Source organism: Vitis riparia, chromosome 10, assembly GCF_004353265.1.
Source record: "Vitis riparia cultivar Riparia Gloire de Montpellier isolate 1030 chromosome 10, EGFV_Vit.rip_1.0, whole genome shotgun sequence".
Taxonomy (NCBI): Eukaryota; Viridiplantae; Streptophyta; class Magnoliopsida; order Vitales; family Vitaceae; genus Vitis; species Vitis riparia.
This window is the reverse complement of record NC_048440.1, coordinates 19,140,390-19,152,226: the sequence shown is the minus strand read 5'-3', so window position 1 is coordinate 19,152,226 and position 11,837 is coordinate 19,140,390. Positions and strand designations below refer to the sequence as shown.

Here is an 11,837-nt window from a genome sequence, read left to right as displayed (position 1 = left end):
TCCATTACCAGTGGAGATGTTCCTTTTCAAATAAAATATCAAAGTCATCGTCAACTCTATTTTTGGGAGTCTTTAAACTGGTTTTATATTCAAAAGAAGGTGCCCCACCCATGACTCTTCCTACACTGATAGCCAGACTTAAACGGCAACTCATTTTGTCTGCTCCCCGCCAGTCCATAAGAAGAGTCTGCATTGAGTTTGGAAGCTGTCACACTCTACGTTAGATGCCTAGGTATCAAGATAAAAATCAATTTAATCCAAAAATAGCAGAAAGTATTCATATTGAAAAGATCATTGTTGAAGATCCGTACACGTTTTTCTGAAGAATAAAGGATCCAATACAACATGATGGGGTTCTTAGGACTGAAGTCACCAAGTTGAATATATAACAAAAAAAAGAAATAAAAAAGAAAAACAAAAACAAAAAGACAATTGAACTAATTATCACCCACTCATTCTATCGGCCCTGAATGATTGTAACAGTGACTTGATTGGAAGAAGATTCATTTTGTCTCGGTTGAGAAGACTCGGTATCTATCGCAATTTGCTTCTCTAAGAATGGAGGTTGCTTTGGGGGAGGGAGATGTGCAATTTCACTAGAGAGCATAGACAGAACAGTTGACATGGATGGCCTATCTTTAGCTGATTCTTGCACACATAACAGTCCCACATGTATGCATCTTGATATCTCCTCTTGGAAGCATGCATCTGCTATAGCTCCAACTATTAGTTCTTGGATGTTGTGTTCGCACCATAGTGTCCATGCCTGAAAAACTCAACACAAGATAGTGTAATTTTAAGTTAAATTTGTTAGAGGAAAATGATGAAACTCTACTTAATTGAGTAGATGATATCTATTATAAACTTACATATCCCAAAAGGCTCATGTACTGGTCATCATATTGAAAACTAGTGTTCCTTCTCCCACTTACAATCTCTAACAACAACACCCCAAAGCTGAATACATCAGATTTTTCTGAAAATTGTCCTCCCATTGCATACTCAGGGGACATATAACCACTGCATTAAATCATTGAGCTATAAATATTAGGATATCAAATAGATGACTTAAGGAAATTGTGAGAAGGCAATGACCACTTACTATGTTCCCACGACCCTCATTGTATTGGCTTGATCCTGATTGCTTCCAAATATCCTTGCCATACCAAAGTCTGAAATCTTAGCATTCAGGTCTTCATCCAACAAAATGTTACTTGCCTTTAGGTCTCGATGAATGATTTTTAATCTAGAATCCCTGTGAAGGTAAAGGAGGCCCCTTCCAATCCCTTCAATAATGCTGAAGCGTCTTCTCCAATCCAGAGACTCTCTCTTGAGAGGATCTAAATTATGAGCACAGAAAAGGAAAACAGAAACATAAGAGTCAATGGACAATATGGACAAAAAAGACTGCTGAATTGAATCTATAGTGATGCAGAGATGTGAAATTGGAACAACTACATATAACATTCAGGACGATAGCATGATCTAACCAAAGAGAAAGGCATCCAAGCTTTTGTTTGGCATGTACTCGTAGATCAACAACTTTTCCTCCCCTTCAATGCAGAAGCCAAGAAGTCTAACAAGATTCCGGTGTTGGATTTTAGAAATCACTATCATCTCATTCATGAATTCTTCTTGACCCTGTGCAGATGCTCTCGAAAGTCTTTTCACTGCTATTTCTTGTCCTCCTGGCAAGTTACCCTTCAAACAATCAACTAGATTAATAGCTAATAGTTCAAAAGAATACCCCATACAGCTTGAGATGAACAAGCATTACCCTGTATACTGGACCAAAACCACCCTGCCCGAGCTTATTGGCCTCATGAAAGTTGTTTGTTGCAGCTGCCAGCTTCTCAAAGTCCAGAAGTGGTAACTCCTCAAGTTTAACTCGGTTCACGTTATCTCCAAGCATATTCATATCATAATTTTGATATGCATCCCCCCTGTCAGATGGTAAAATCTCCTTGCTTTTCTCCTTCACTGTTACAGAACATAGAATAGAGTCACTTCTAGATAACAACTACAAATATATTACAGCCTACTGAACTTCTGTAAATGGGCAAATTACCTGCTTGTCTGCCTATCCACCTCCATAAGAAATATGTACAGATGGTAATGGCAATTGTTCCTACTACAACTGTAACAGAAATAATTGCTTTCATATCTCTCTTCTTATCTGTAAAACAGAACAAGGCTAATACATGAGACTGGATTGGATACAAGCTGCCGCCAAGTATTTAATAAGCTTAGAGTGTTGGATTATTCCATTCTGCAAAAGGAGACAAGCAGAAAAACGAGAGGTAAAGAAGACAAGAACATTTTTACCTAGTTCTGAATGTGCAAGACGAATGTAAAGATCTGCCCCGCCTTTAGTGAATTTTTGCAAATCAATCAAGCTTCCGCTCCATAACATACAACCGATGCCACTATAATATGAATAAGCAATACAAGAACAATTCTTCAAGCACTCCTCTCTGCATTCCTCTTCGTGAGCAAGAGACCAATCTGCATAGTCTGGAACTTTCACTGTTGTTAGCCTAAAAAATCCATCTATTTTGCCCTGTTGACCGCTGCTGTTTGTCCTTTCACATTGTAATGGTGTCTTCCTCACACACCCACTAGTCCAATTTCCTCTACTCCATTCCTCTGTATACTTTGGCTTGTACCCTCTCAAACAGCTGCAAATTGGTGAATTCCCTGAATTACAGATTCCAAATGCCCCACATGTACCATAAACATCACACTCACTATTATTGCTCCTCCAAGTAACCCCCCACTCCTCCTTCCCGTACTCCCTATCTGTTTGCACTAGTGATCCTTGGGAAGTCAAGACATAGCATAAAAAGATGGAGGAATTTGCCTCAGTAAAAGTTCCATAAACAGTACCTTCTTTATCATCAACCACCTGAAATCCACTGAGGAAAACTGAATCCATGTCGGGTATTCCAATAAAGATCCGACTGCTCCATGGACCACTTCGCCAATATGGATGACTGCCATTCCAGATGAATACTTGGGGAATGTTTAGAGGATTCATTCCTAAAGAGAAGCTTCCAATAGATGGATCAGAAGGAGATTTCCATGATGTTAGTACTACCTTCTCACCAGTATGTGTATTCGTGCTGATTTTCATCTTTGGCAAAAGTGAGTGAGAAGGATGTTGGATGCTCTGCCATGTGATGCTTCCGCTGTTATCTTGCAGAACAAGGTTTCCAGAATCCAAAAGCTGAGCACTTGAATTTGCTGATGCATTTGAAACATTTGAGGACCAGACAATCTCTTTCTGGCCATTCATAACCAGAAGATTACCATCTTCGGATATGGTCACAATCCCAGAGGAATCATTGAGGGGTTTGTCCCTGTTAGCCACCCATATGACAGTTGATAAAGAAGGGGTGCTGTACCAGATGCCAACGTAGCGGTTGGTTGAATCGGCAAGGCTAAAGAAACCCAGTTTGAAGGCACTTCCATTAGAGACTAGAGTTTCAGGGTCTTCGATGAATCGAGTGGAGGTCATGGTGTCGATGGCAGTGCAAAACCGAAAACAAATTACAGAAAGCAAGAGAAGTAGAGCTATTACGCTTTTGAGGCTGATGATTTTCATAACCTCATGAATGATGGTTGCTGTTGTGAATATGGAGATGTATATTTTCGATTCATTATACCATACAATGATGTTTTGACATTTTCCATCTTCAACCCTTCTTTCCTGGGCCTGACTTCAGATATTTTTCAAATTCTTTGATTGTCAAATTCAGAAATTAATTTAAAAGTCACAGAAGTCTGCTCTGGACATGGCAGCACAACATGTTGACCTCATAGTTTTTACATTTTTTTTCTCTCTCTTAATTAGAGGAATCAAATATCAAATTCAAGTACAACATATATATAAATCTCAGAATGTAAATATTATTACTTTTACAATGATAAAATATGTTATCTTATCTATTTTAGAACTCATCCAACAGAATCATTTTCACATCAAGTACTAATCAGTTTGTTTTACTTGTGGAGAATGAACTGGGATTGCTTGATCTTTATAAGTCACAAAATTGTTGGGTTTATTTGTTTTTAGTTAATCAGAACTTCTGATATAGCTTGAAGATAAAATTCTCTTAGATATTTGAAAGAACATCCAAAATATTATTCAGGACCCGGCAAAAAAGAAGGAAAAAAAAAGGAAACCGCACACTAACAAAAGTAAGATTCAGCCATGAATCCAAAGCCCCATGGCCCCTTGAGCTACAAGGAACCTGCCCAAACTCTAGAAAGGAATCATGCGTTGGAATTATGCGTTCACACTTGCCCACTTTTTTTTCTTCTGCTGTCTAAGCTACCGACTAAAAAAAACCCATGGCATCAATGTGGACAACGGTCTTTAATAATGATAATAATATTGATATTAATAGTATAACATTTAATAAATTGCAAAGGAGTTTTTGCAAATCAATCAAGTTTCCACTCCATGACATACAACCGATGCTACTGTAATATGAATAAGCGATTGTGGACCCCGCATTTCGGCTCATGCGTTTCCCACTCGATGTCGAGCTCGATTTTTATTTGAAAAATTGATTTTATGGATTAGGAAAAATGACTCGGAGTCGCCACTTATTTTTGTTTTATTTTTAAAAGGGTAAACAAAATAAGAAAGAAAAACCCTAAGTGTGACTCCTTATTTTGGAAAAGACGGTCTGCGAAAAACCGGATCGGGTTCGGGGGTCAGGTTACTTATCGGGAAGGTACGGTAAAAACCATAGCACCCCTCTAAGCCCCTAAAGTCGGGTCTCTACTAATAAAATGAAGCTGACGTGGCAATTGACGAGTAAATCGATGAATATCCTGAATGATCATGCACACATAAAAAATCGAGACATGCATAGACAACGATTAGAGGAAAATGGGTACATACCTGGGCAACGAGCCATAAAGCGCTATCAAGAAGTGAGGTTAGTGCACAATTAAGGAATAGTTTCGAGCATGTCATAGAGCAGAATAAAATCAATCATGCATGGCAGTTAAATCAAACAAACAATCAATCAATCACAAGGAAATCACATATGTTGGGCCCCCACCAAAGCCCGATTTATATTGCATGAATTAATCTCACGAATCCCATTATTTCGGAATTATGAAGATTCATCATTCTTGCTTGTGTAAAAATTAAAAGAAATAGAACATTATTTAAAAATCGGAGTGGAATTAAAACTGTTCGAGAGAAAATTGGATTTTTGAGGTTTATTTGGAAATTGAAGTCTCGAAAATTATTTGAAGACTAGAGTCTTGAGAATTAAATTTAAGAATTGAAATTTTGGATATTAAATTTGAAAGAAATTAGAATTTTGGAAATCGGAAATTAAATTCAGAAATTGGAATTTTGAATAATTATTTAAAATGGAATTTCAAAATAAATAACTAAAATAATAATAATTAAATAGATTAATGGGAATATTGGAATTTTCAGAAATAGAATTTTAATTCGGAAATCGAAAGTTTTAAATAAACTGTTTAAAATGGAATTTTAGAATAAATAAATAAAATAATTAAATAGATTAATGTGAATATTGGAACTTTTGGGAATTAGAAATTAAAATCGGAAAGTCGGAAATTTTAATAAATTGCTTAAAATGGAATTTTAGAATAAATAAATAAAATAATAATAATAATTAAATAAATTAGTGTGAATATTGAAATTTTCAGAAATAGAAATTTAATTCGGAAGTCGGAAATTTTAATGAATTGTTTAAAATGGAATTTTAGAATATATAAATAAAATAATAATAATAATTAAATAAATTAATGTGAATATTCGAATTTTCAGAAATAGAAATTTAATTCGGAAGTGGGAAATTTTAATGAATTGTTTAAAATGGAATTTTACATATTAAGTTTGAGAATTGGGATTTTGAAAAAATTATTTGAAAAGGGAAGTTCAAAAAATAAATATAAGAAAAAGGAATTTTGATGAATTATTTGATAATGGAATTTAAAAAATAAAATAATAATAATAGTAATAATAAAAACGAATGGTAGGAATTCATTTATTAAAATTCTTAGTTGGAAGACATGATGGCCCACTGGTGAGCCATGATAATGTTGTGATCCCAAGCATTCTTACACCCAGCAAACATGGAAAAATTAACCCAAAATGCACTTTTTACTCACCAGCCACTAGAGTTGGAGCCCATAGAATCCAGAAAACCGCAATGGAGAAACGAATGCAAGGTTGTGCACGTGGCAATAGCCATATCCTTCTATCACAAGAAATACATGTGTAGAAGGACATTCTACAGTCCTTAAAAATTTCCATTCGTGGAGTTTCAACCCAACATTTGGTGATATAAATGATAGTTATCATTACCAAGATCCCACTTGCTATGGAAGGGACAACCACACTTTTCTTCACGTCACTACCAAGCAGCCAATTTGCAAGCACTTGGCTCCCAATAAAAGATGCAGACTCAAAGAATGTTATTAACCAGAAAGTATCAATCAAAATATAACGTCTGTACCCAAGCTTGTCAAGTTCAACAACCATCCATGTTACACAACTAAATGAAAATATTGAAGTGGCAAGAGATAAGCAGATATTTGCTACCCAAACACTAGGTTGCAGGGTAATCCTCCTCCACATGCCAGCCAAGAGGTGTAAAACATAAAATGACAAACAAACCTTCTTTTGACCGATTAAATCACAATGCATACCTAAGAAAGCACTAAAGAAAAAGACAACTAAATATCCAGCACAGAGAGACACTACCCAGTTCCCCCATGTGAACCTCACTCCCTTCAGCATCCAACATGATCGCAAGAACAAAGCCCATGAATAGGCGCCGAAACAGAGAGTAAATAGCATGGGAGCAAGCATAAAAGAAAAACAAAGCATCAAATGAACCAAAGAAAATATTGATCCGCATAGGAAAGCTGAAAAGAAATTAGATCACTCTTAAACAAACATCATATAAAGAACAAGGCATGGATTATTTATAACACAGTCACAAGAACACCAAGAAAATCAAATGCGATAAATATGTGGTCCAGTGGACGCACCCGAAAAGGCTCCCGTCCAGCGAGACTAGCTGGGTATCAAGCTGCTCTCCTCCTTCTTTTTCTCCCCCCGAAACTTCTGATTTTTCTCTCTGTTTTCTCCCTAATCTTTTTCCCCTGTAACCAGCCTCGACAACCTCTAAAAAAAAAAAAACCTCTGCTCTACTCCAGCTTCGGAACCCCTTACCATCTCCTTTTCTTTTTTCCCCCTAAAACCACAACTCCTGCCCGTCCTCTCCCTCACTTCCCATCTCACCCACTCTCACCCACTTCATTAAAAAAATATTTTTCCTAGGCTTCAATCAAATCTGCTGATGGTCATCCTTTGCAACTCTATAGTATTTTTCCACATGCTGACATTGACCAATTAGCTAAGCAAATCCCTCACTGTGAGTAATAACTATTAGTTGAAAATTCTCATGCCCTTTTCCAGCTAATAATGGGGTCTACAGCGATACAAGAACAATTCTTCAAGCACTGCTCTCTGCATTCATCTTCAAGAGTCTGGCGCTTTTACTGTTGTCAGCCTAAAACATACATCTATTTTGTCCTGTTGACCGCTGCTGTTTGTTCTTTCACATTGCAATGGTGTCTTCCTCGCGCATCCACTAGTTCAATGTCCTCTACATACTTTGGCTCGTACCCTTCAAACAGCTGCAAATTGATGAATTCCCTGAATTCAAGATTCCAAATTCCCCACATGTACCATAAACATCGCACTCACTTTTATTGCTCTTCCAAGTAACCTCCCACTCCTCCTTCCCGTACTCCCTATATGTTTTCACTACTGTTCCATCCGGAGTCAAGACATGGTATAAAAAGATAGACGAATTTTCCAGATTAAAAGTTTCGTAAACAGAAACTTCTTTACCATCAACCATCTGAAATCCATTCAGGAAAACTGAATTCAAATCGGGTTCTTCAATAAAGATCTGGCCGTTCATGGACCACTACGCCGATATGGATGACTGTCATTCCAGAAGAATGCTTGAGGAATGTTTAGAGGATTTATTCCTGCAGAGAAGCTTCCAATAGACGGATCAGAGGGAGATTTCTATGATGTTAGGACCACCTTCTCACCAATATGTGTATTCGTGCTGAGCTTCATCTTTGGCAAAAGTGAATGAGAAGGATGTTGAATGATCTCCCATATGATCCTTCCGCTGTTATCCCGCAGAACAAGGTTTCCAGAATCTAAAAGCTGAGCTCTTGAATTTGGTGGTGCATTTGAAGCATTCGAGGACCAAACAACCTCTTTCTGGCCATTCATAACCAGAGGATTACTGTTGAATGACATGTCCTAGGAGCTGCTGGCATGGAGTTTAGTAGATTGAAGTGGAAGTAGTCAAATAAGTTAGTCATGTGGAAGATTTACCTATTCCTTAGGAAGTACTTGTTGGTTTGTTTCTATTCTTTAGGAAGTATCTACAGGTAGCAGGTTTGTTGCTACTTTTTATGTTTTTATGTTTTAAGCTAGTTGTATAAATAAGTAACTTCAGATTCCTCAACGTTCTATTGCTTCCTGAGAGTTTCTACACTTTGTTTACATCAAAACCAACAAATTGGTATCAGAGCCAAGTTCTTAAGTAACTTGTGAAGTGACTGAGCCTGAAAATACCTACAAACAATATCCAAAATGACCTCAAAAGCTTCATTGAATGCATTGACACCTCCAGTTTTTTATGGAATAAATTATCAAGTGTGGGTTGTCCGTATGGAAGCCTACCTTGATGCTAGTGATCTATGGGAAGCTGTTAGTGAGGAATATGAAGTTCCTCCTCCGTCCGACAATCGAACTATGGCTCAGATAAAACTACACAATGAGAGGAGGAAAATGAAATCAAAGGCAAAAGCTAGTCTATTTGCAGTTGTCTCATCTACAATTTTCACCAAAATCATGACATTGAAGACAGCAAATGAAATATGGAACTTCCTGAAGAAGGAATATGAAGGAAATGAACGAGTCAAAGGTATGCAAGTGCTGAACCTGATTAGAGAATTTGATATGCAAAGGATGAAAGAATCAGAAACAATCAAGGATTACTCAGACAGACTTCTTAGTACTGTTAACAAAGTAAGACTTCTTGGTACTTACTTTTCTGATTCTAGAATAGTTCAGAAAATTTTTATAATAGTTCCTGAAAAGTTTGAGACTACAATATCATCTCTAGAAAACTCAAAAGGTGTGTCAAGTATCACCTTGGCAGAGCTGTTGAATGCATTACAGGCTCAAGAACAAAGGAGGCTTATGAGACAAGAAGAATCTGTGGAGGGTGTTTTTCAGGCCATATCTCAGTACAAGAAAGAGATGCAAAGCAACAATAACAACAGCAACAACACTCAAAAGTTTCCACCATGTCCTTATTGTAAAAAATTCAATCATCCACAAAAAAAGGTGTTGGTGGAGGCCGGATGTAAGATGTCACAAGTGTGGCCAGCTAGGGCATGTGGAAAGGATATGCAAATCTCAACAGCAGCAAGGAGAAGTTAAGGTTGTTGTGGAAGAACTTCAAGATGAGGAACTGTTTGTGGTATCATGCTTTGCCACTAACAACTCCCCAGAAACTTGGCTTATAGACAGTGGTTGTACAAACCATATGACTTATGATCAAAGGTTCTTTAAGGAACTTGACAAAACTGTTACTTCCAAAGTTAGAATTGGAAATGGAGCATATCTTGCAGTAAAAGGCAAAGGAACAGTGGCAATTGAAGGCTACATAGGTTTGAAATTAATCTCTAATGTCTTATATGTTCCTAAGATTAATCAAAATTTGTTGAGTGTTGGTCAACTGCTGAAAAAAGGCTATAAGGTGCTATTTGAGGACAATCATTGCATGATTGTTGATGCACAAGGCAAAGAGGTATTTATAGTCCAAATGAAAGGCAAAAGCTTTGCCTTGGATTTGATGCAAGAAGAGCAGGTTGCAATTCACAAAGAAGAAAGCAATACAATGCTTTGGCATAGGCGTTTAGGGCACTTTCATCATACCGCCCTTCTCTTTATGAAGAAGAACGATCTTGGAGAAGGTTTGCCTGAATTAGAGGTGAAGCCTTACCTGTGTAGTCTGTCAGTACGGGAAACAAACAAAACTTCATTTACCACAAAACAAGGCCTGGAGAGCTACTTAGAAGTTGCAGTTAGTACACACTGATGTGGGACAGTGGGAGGACCTCAAAGAACACCATCATTGAATGGCAGCATTGAGCACCAGCTTACAACACCTTATACCCCTCAACATAATGGAGTCATTGAGAAGAAAAATAGAACACTTATGGAAATGACAAGGTGTTTGCTACATGACAAAGGGCTGCCAAAGAAATTATAAGCTAAGGTTGCACATACATTAGTCTTTCTGCTAAATAAACTGCCAACAAAAGCTTTGCAACAAAAGACTCCATTTGAAGCATGGTATGGCTATAAACCAAGGCTGCAAAATTTAAAAACATTTGGTTGTCTTTGTTTCTCTTATATTCCACATGTTAAGAGAGACAAATTGGATAAGAAAGTCAGAATACTGATATCTTAACCAAGCCACTTCCCAAAGCTAGATATGAGTTCTTGAGGCAAAGGCTTGGAGTTTGCAGCTCCAGAGACAAGGAGGAGTGTTGAATGACATATCCTAGGAGTTGCTGACATGGAGCTAAGTAGATTGAAGTGGAAGTAGTCAAATAAGTTAGTCATGTGGAAGATTTACCTATTCCTTAGAAAGTATTTGTTGGTTTGTTTCTATTCTTTAGGAAGTATCTATAGGTAACAGGTTTGTTGCTATTTTTTATGTTTTTCTGTTTTAAGCTAGCTGTATAAATAAGTACTTTGAAGCTTAATAAAATATATATCACTTTAGATTCCTCAACGTTCTGTTGCTTCCTGAGAGTTTCTACACTTTGTTTACATCAAAATCAACAATTACCATCTTCGGATATGGTCACAATCCCAGAAGAATCATTGAGGGGTTTGCCCCTGTTAGCCACCCATATGATAGGAGATAAAGAAGGGATGTTGTACCAGATGCCAACGTAGCGGTTGGTTGAATTAGTCGGGCTAAAGAAACTTAGTTTGAAGGCACTTCCATTAGAGACTACAGTTTCAGTGTCTTCGATGAATTGGGTGGAGGTAATGGTGTCAATGGTAGTGCAAAACCCAGAAAGCAAGAGAAGTGGAGCTATTAGAGGATGATGATTTCCATGACCTCTTGAATGATTATTGCTGTTGTGAACATGCATGGAGATTTTTCAACAAAAGCTAATTATTTTTATCAGTAACAACAATGCATAAAGGTCAATTCCAAATCTTCTACAAATCTATGCTCACGATATCATTGGTACAAGAGCCTATTTAAAGCATGAAAAATAGGTGTCTCCTTCTCCCTATAACTTCAACTAGAGCTAATTTTAAATAATGTGATATTATATTCACTAACAATTTCGATATCTTGCAATCTTAAATCCATTCAATCATAATGCGCATTTGGAAGGTTTGACATTTTTTGGTGGTCATATTGCTCTTTCAAATTGATCAATAGGATGAAAGGATCTTTAACACAAAGATATTCAGTGTTTAGGCCTCCATCGAGATGATGTCCTCACAATAAAGGATGTTTCATTATCTTCATTAATTATTGCCCTAAAATTCATGGCATCAACATGAATTTCAACATGCAGTATCTATAATCGATAATTTAATTTCAAAGCAACAGACTTAAATTACTACCAAGCTAAAAACAACCTACAATTTGTCTAAAACAAATTTATATTCTAGACAAGTAAATAAGGTGATGTCAATTACATAG

At 36.9% G+C, this 11,837-nt stretch overlaps 2 protein-coding genes across 2 annotated transcripts; one reads left to right on the top strand and one right to left on the bottom strand.

Annotated features, from left to right (window-relative positions):
• Positions 1-251: 251 nt before the first annotated feature.
• On the bottom strand, positions 252-4,530 carry LOC117923805 (G-type lectin S-receptor-like serine/threonine-protein kinase At1g11300). Its single transcript, XM_034842265.1, has 7 exons — positions 2,326-4,530; positions 2,069-2,176; positions 1,778-1,980; positions 1,491-1,701; positions 1,103-1,340; positions 870-1,020; positions 252-766 (listed from the first exon to the last, which is right to left on the bottom strand). Exons 1-7 carry the CDS (start codon positions 3,602-3,604, stop codon positions 458-460), a joined length of 2,499 nt encoding a protein of 832 aa, XP_034698156.1. The 5' UTR covers positions 3,605-4,530; the 3' UTR covers positions 252-457.
• A 4,231-nt stretch (positions 4,531-8,761) lies between these two features.
• On the top strand, positions 8,762-9,538 carry LOC117923171. Its single transcript, XM_034841408.1, has one exon. It carries the CDS (start codon positions 8,762-8,764, stop codon positions 9,536-9,538), a length of 777 nt encoding a protein of 258 aa, XP_034697299.1.
• The last annotated feature ends 2,299 nt before the right edge of the window (positions 9,539-11,837 follow it).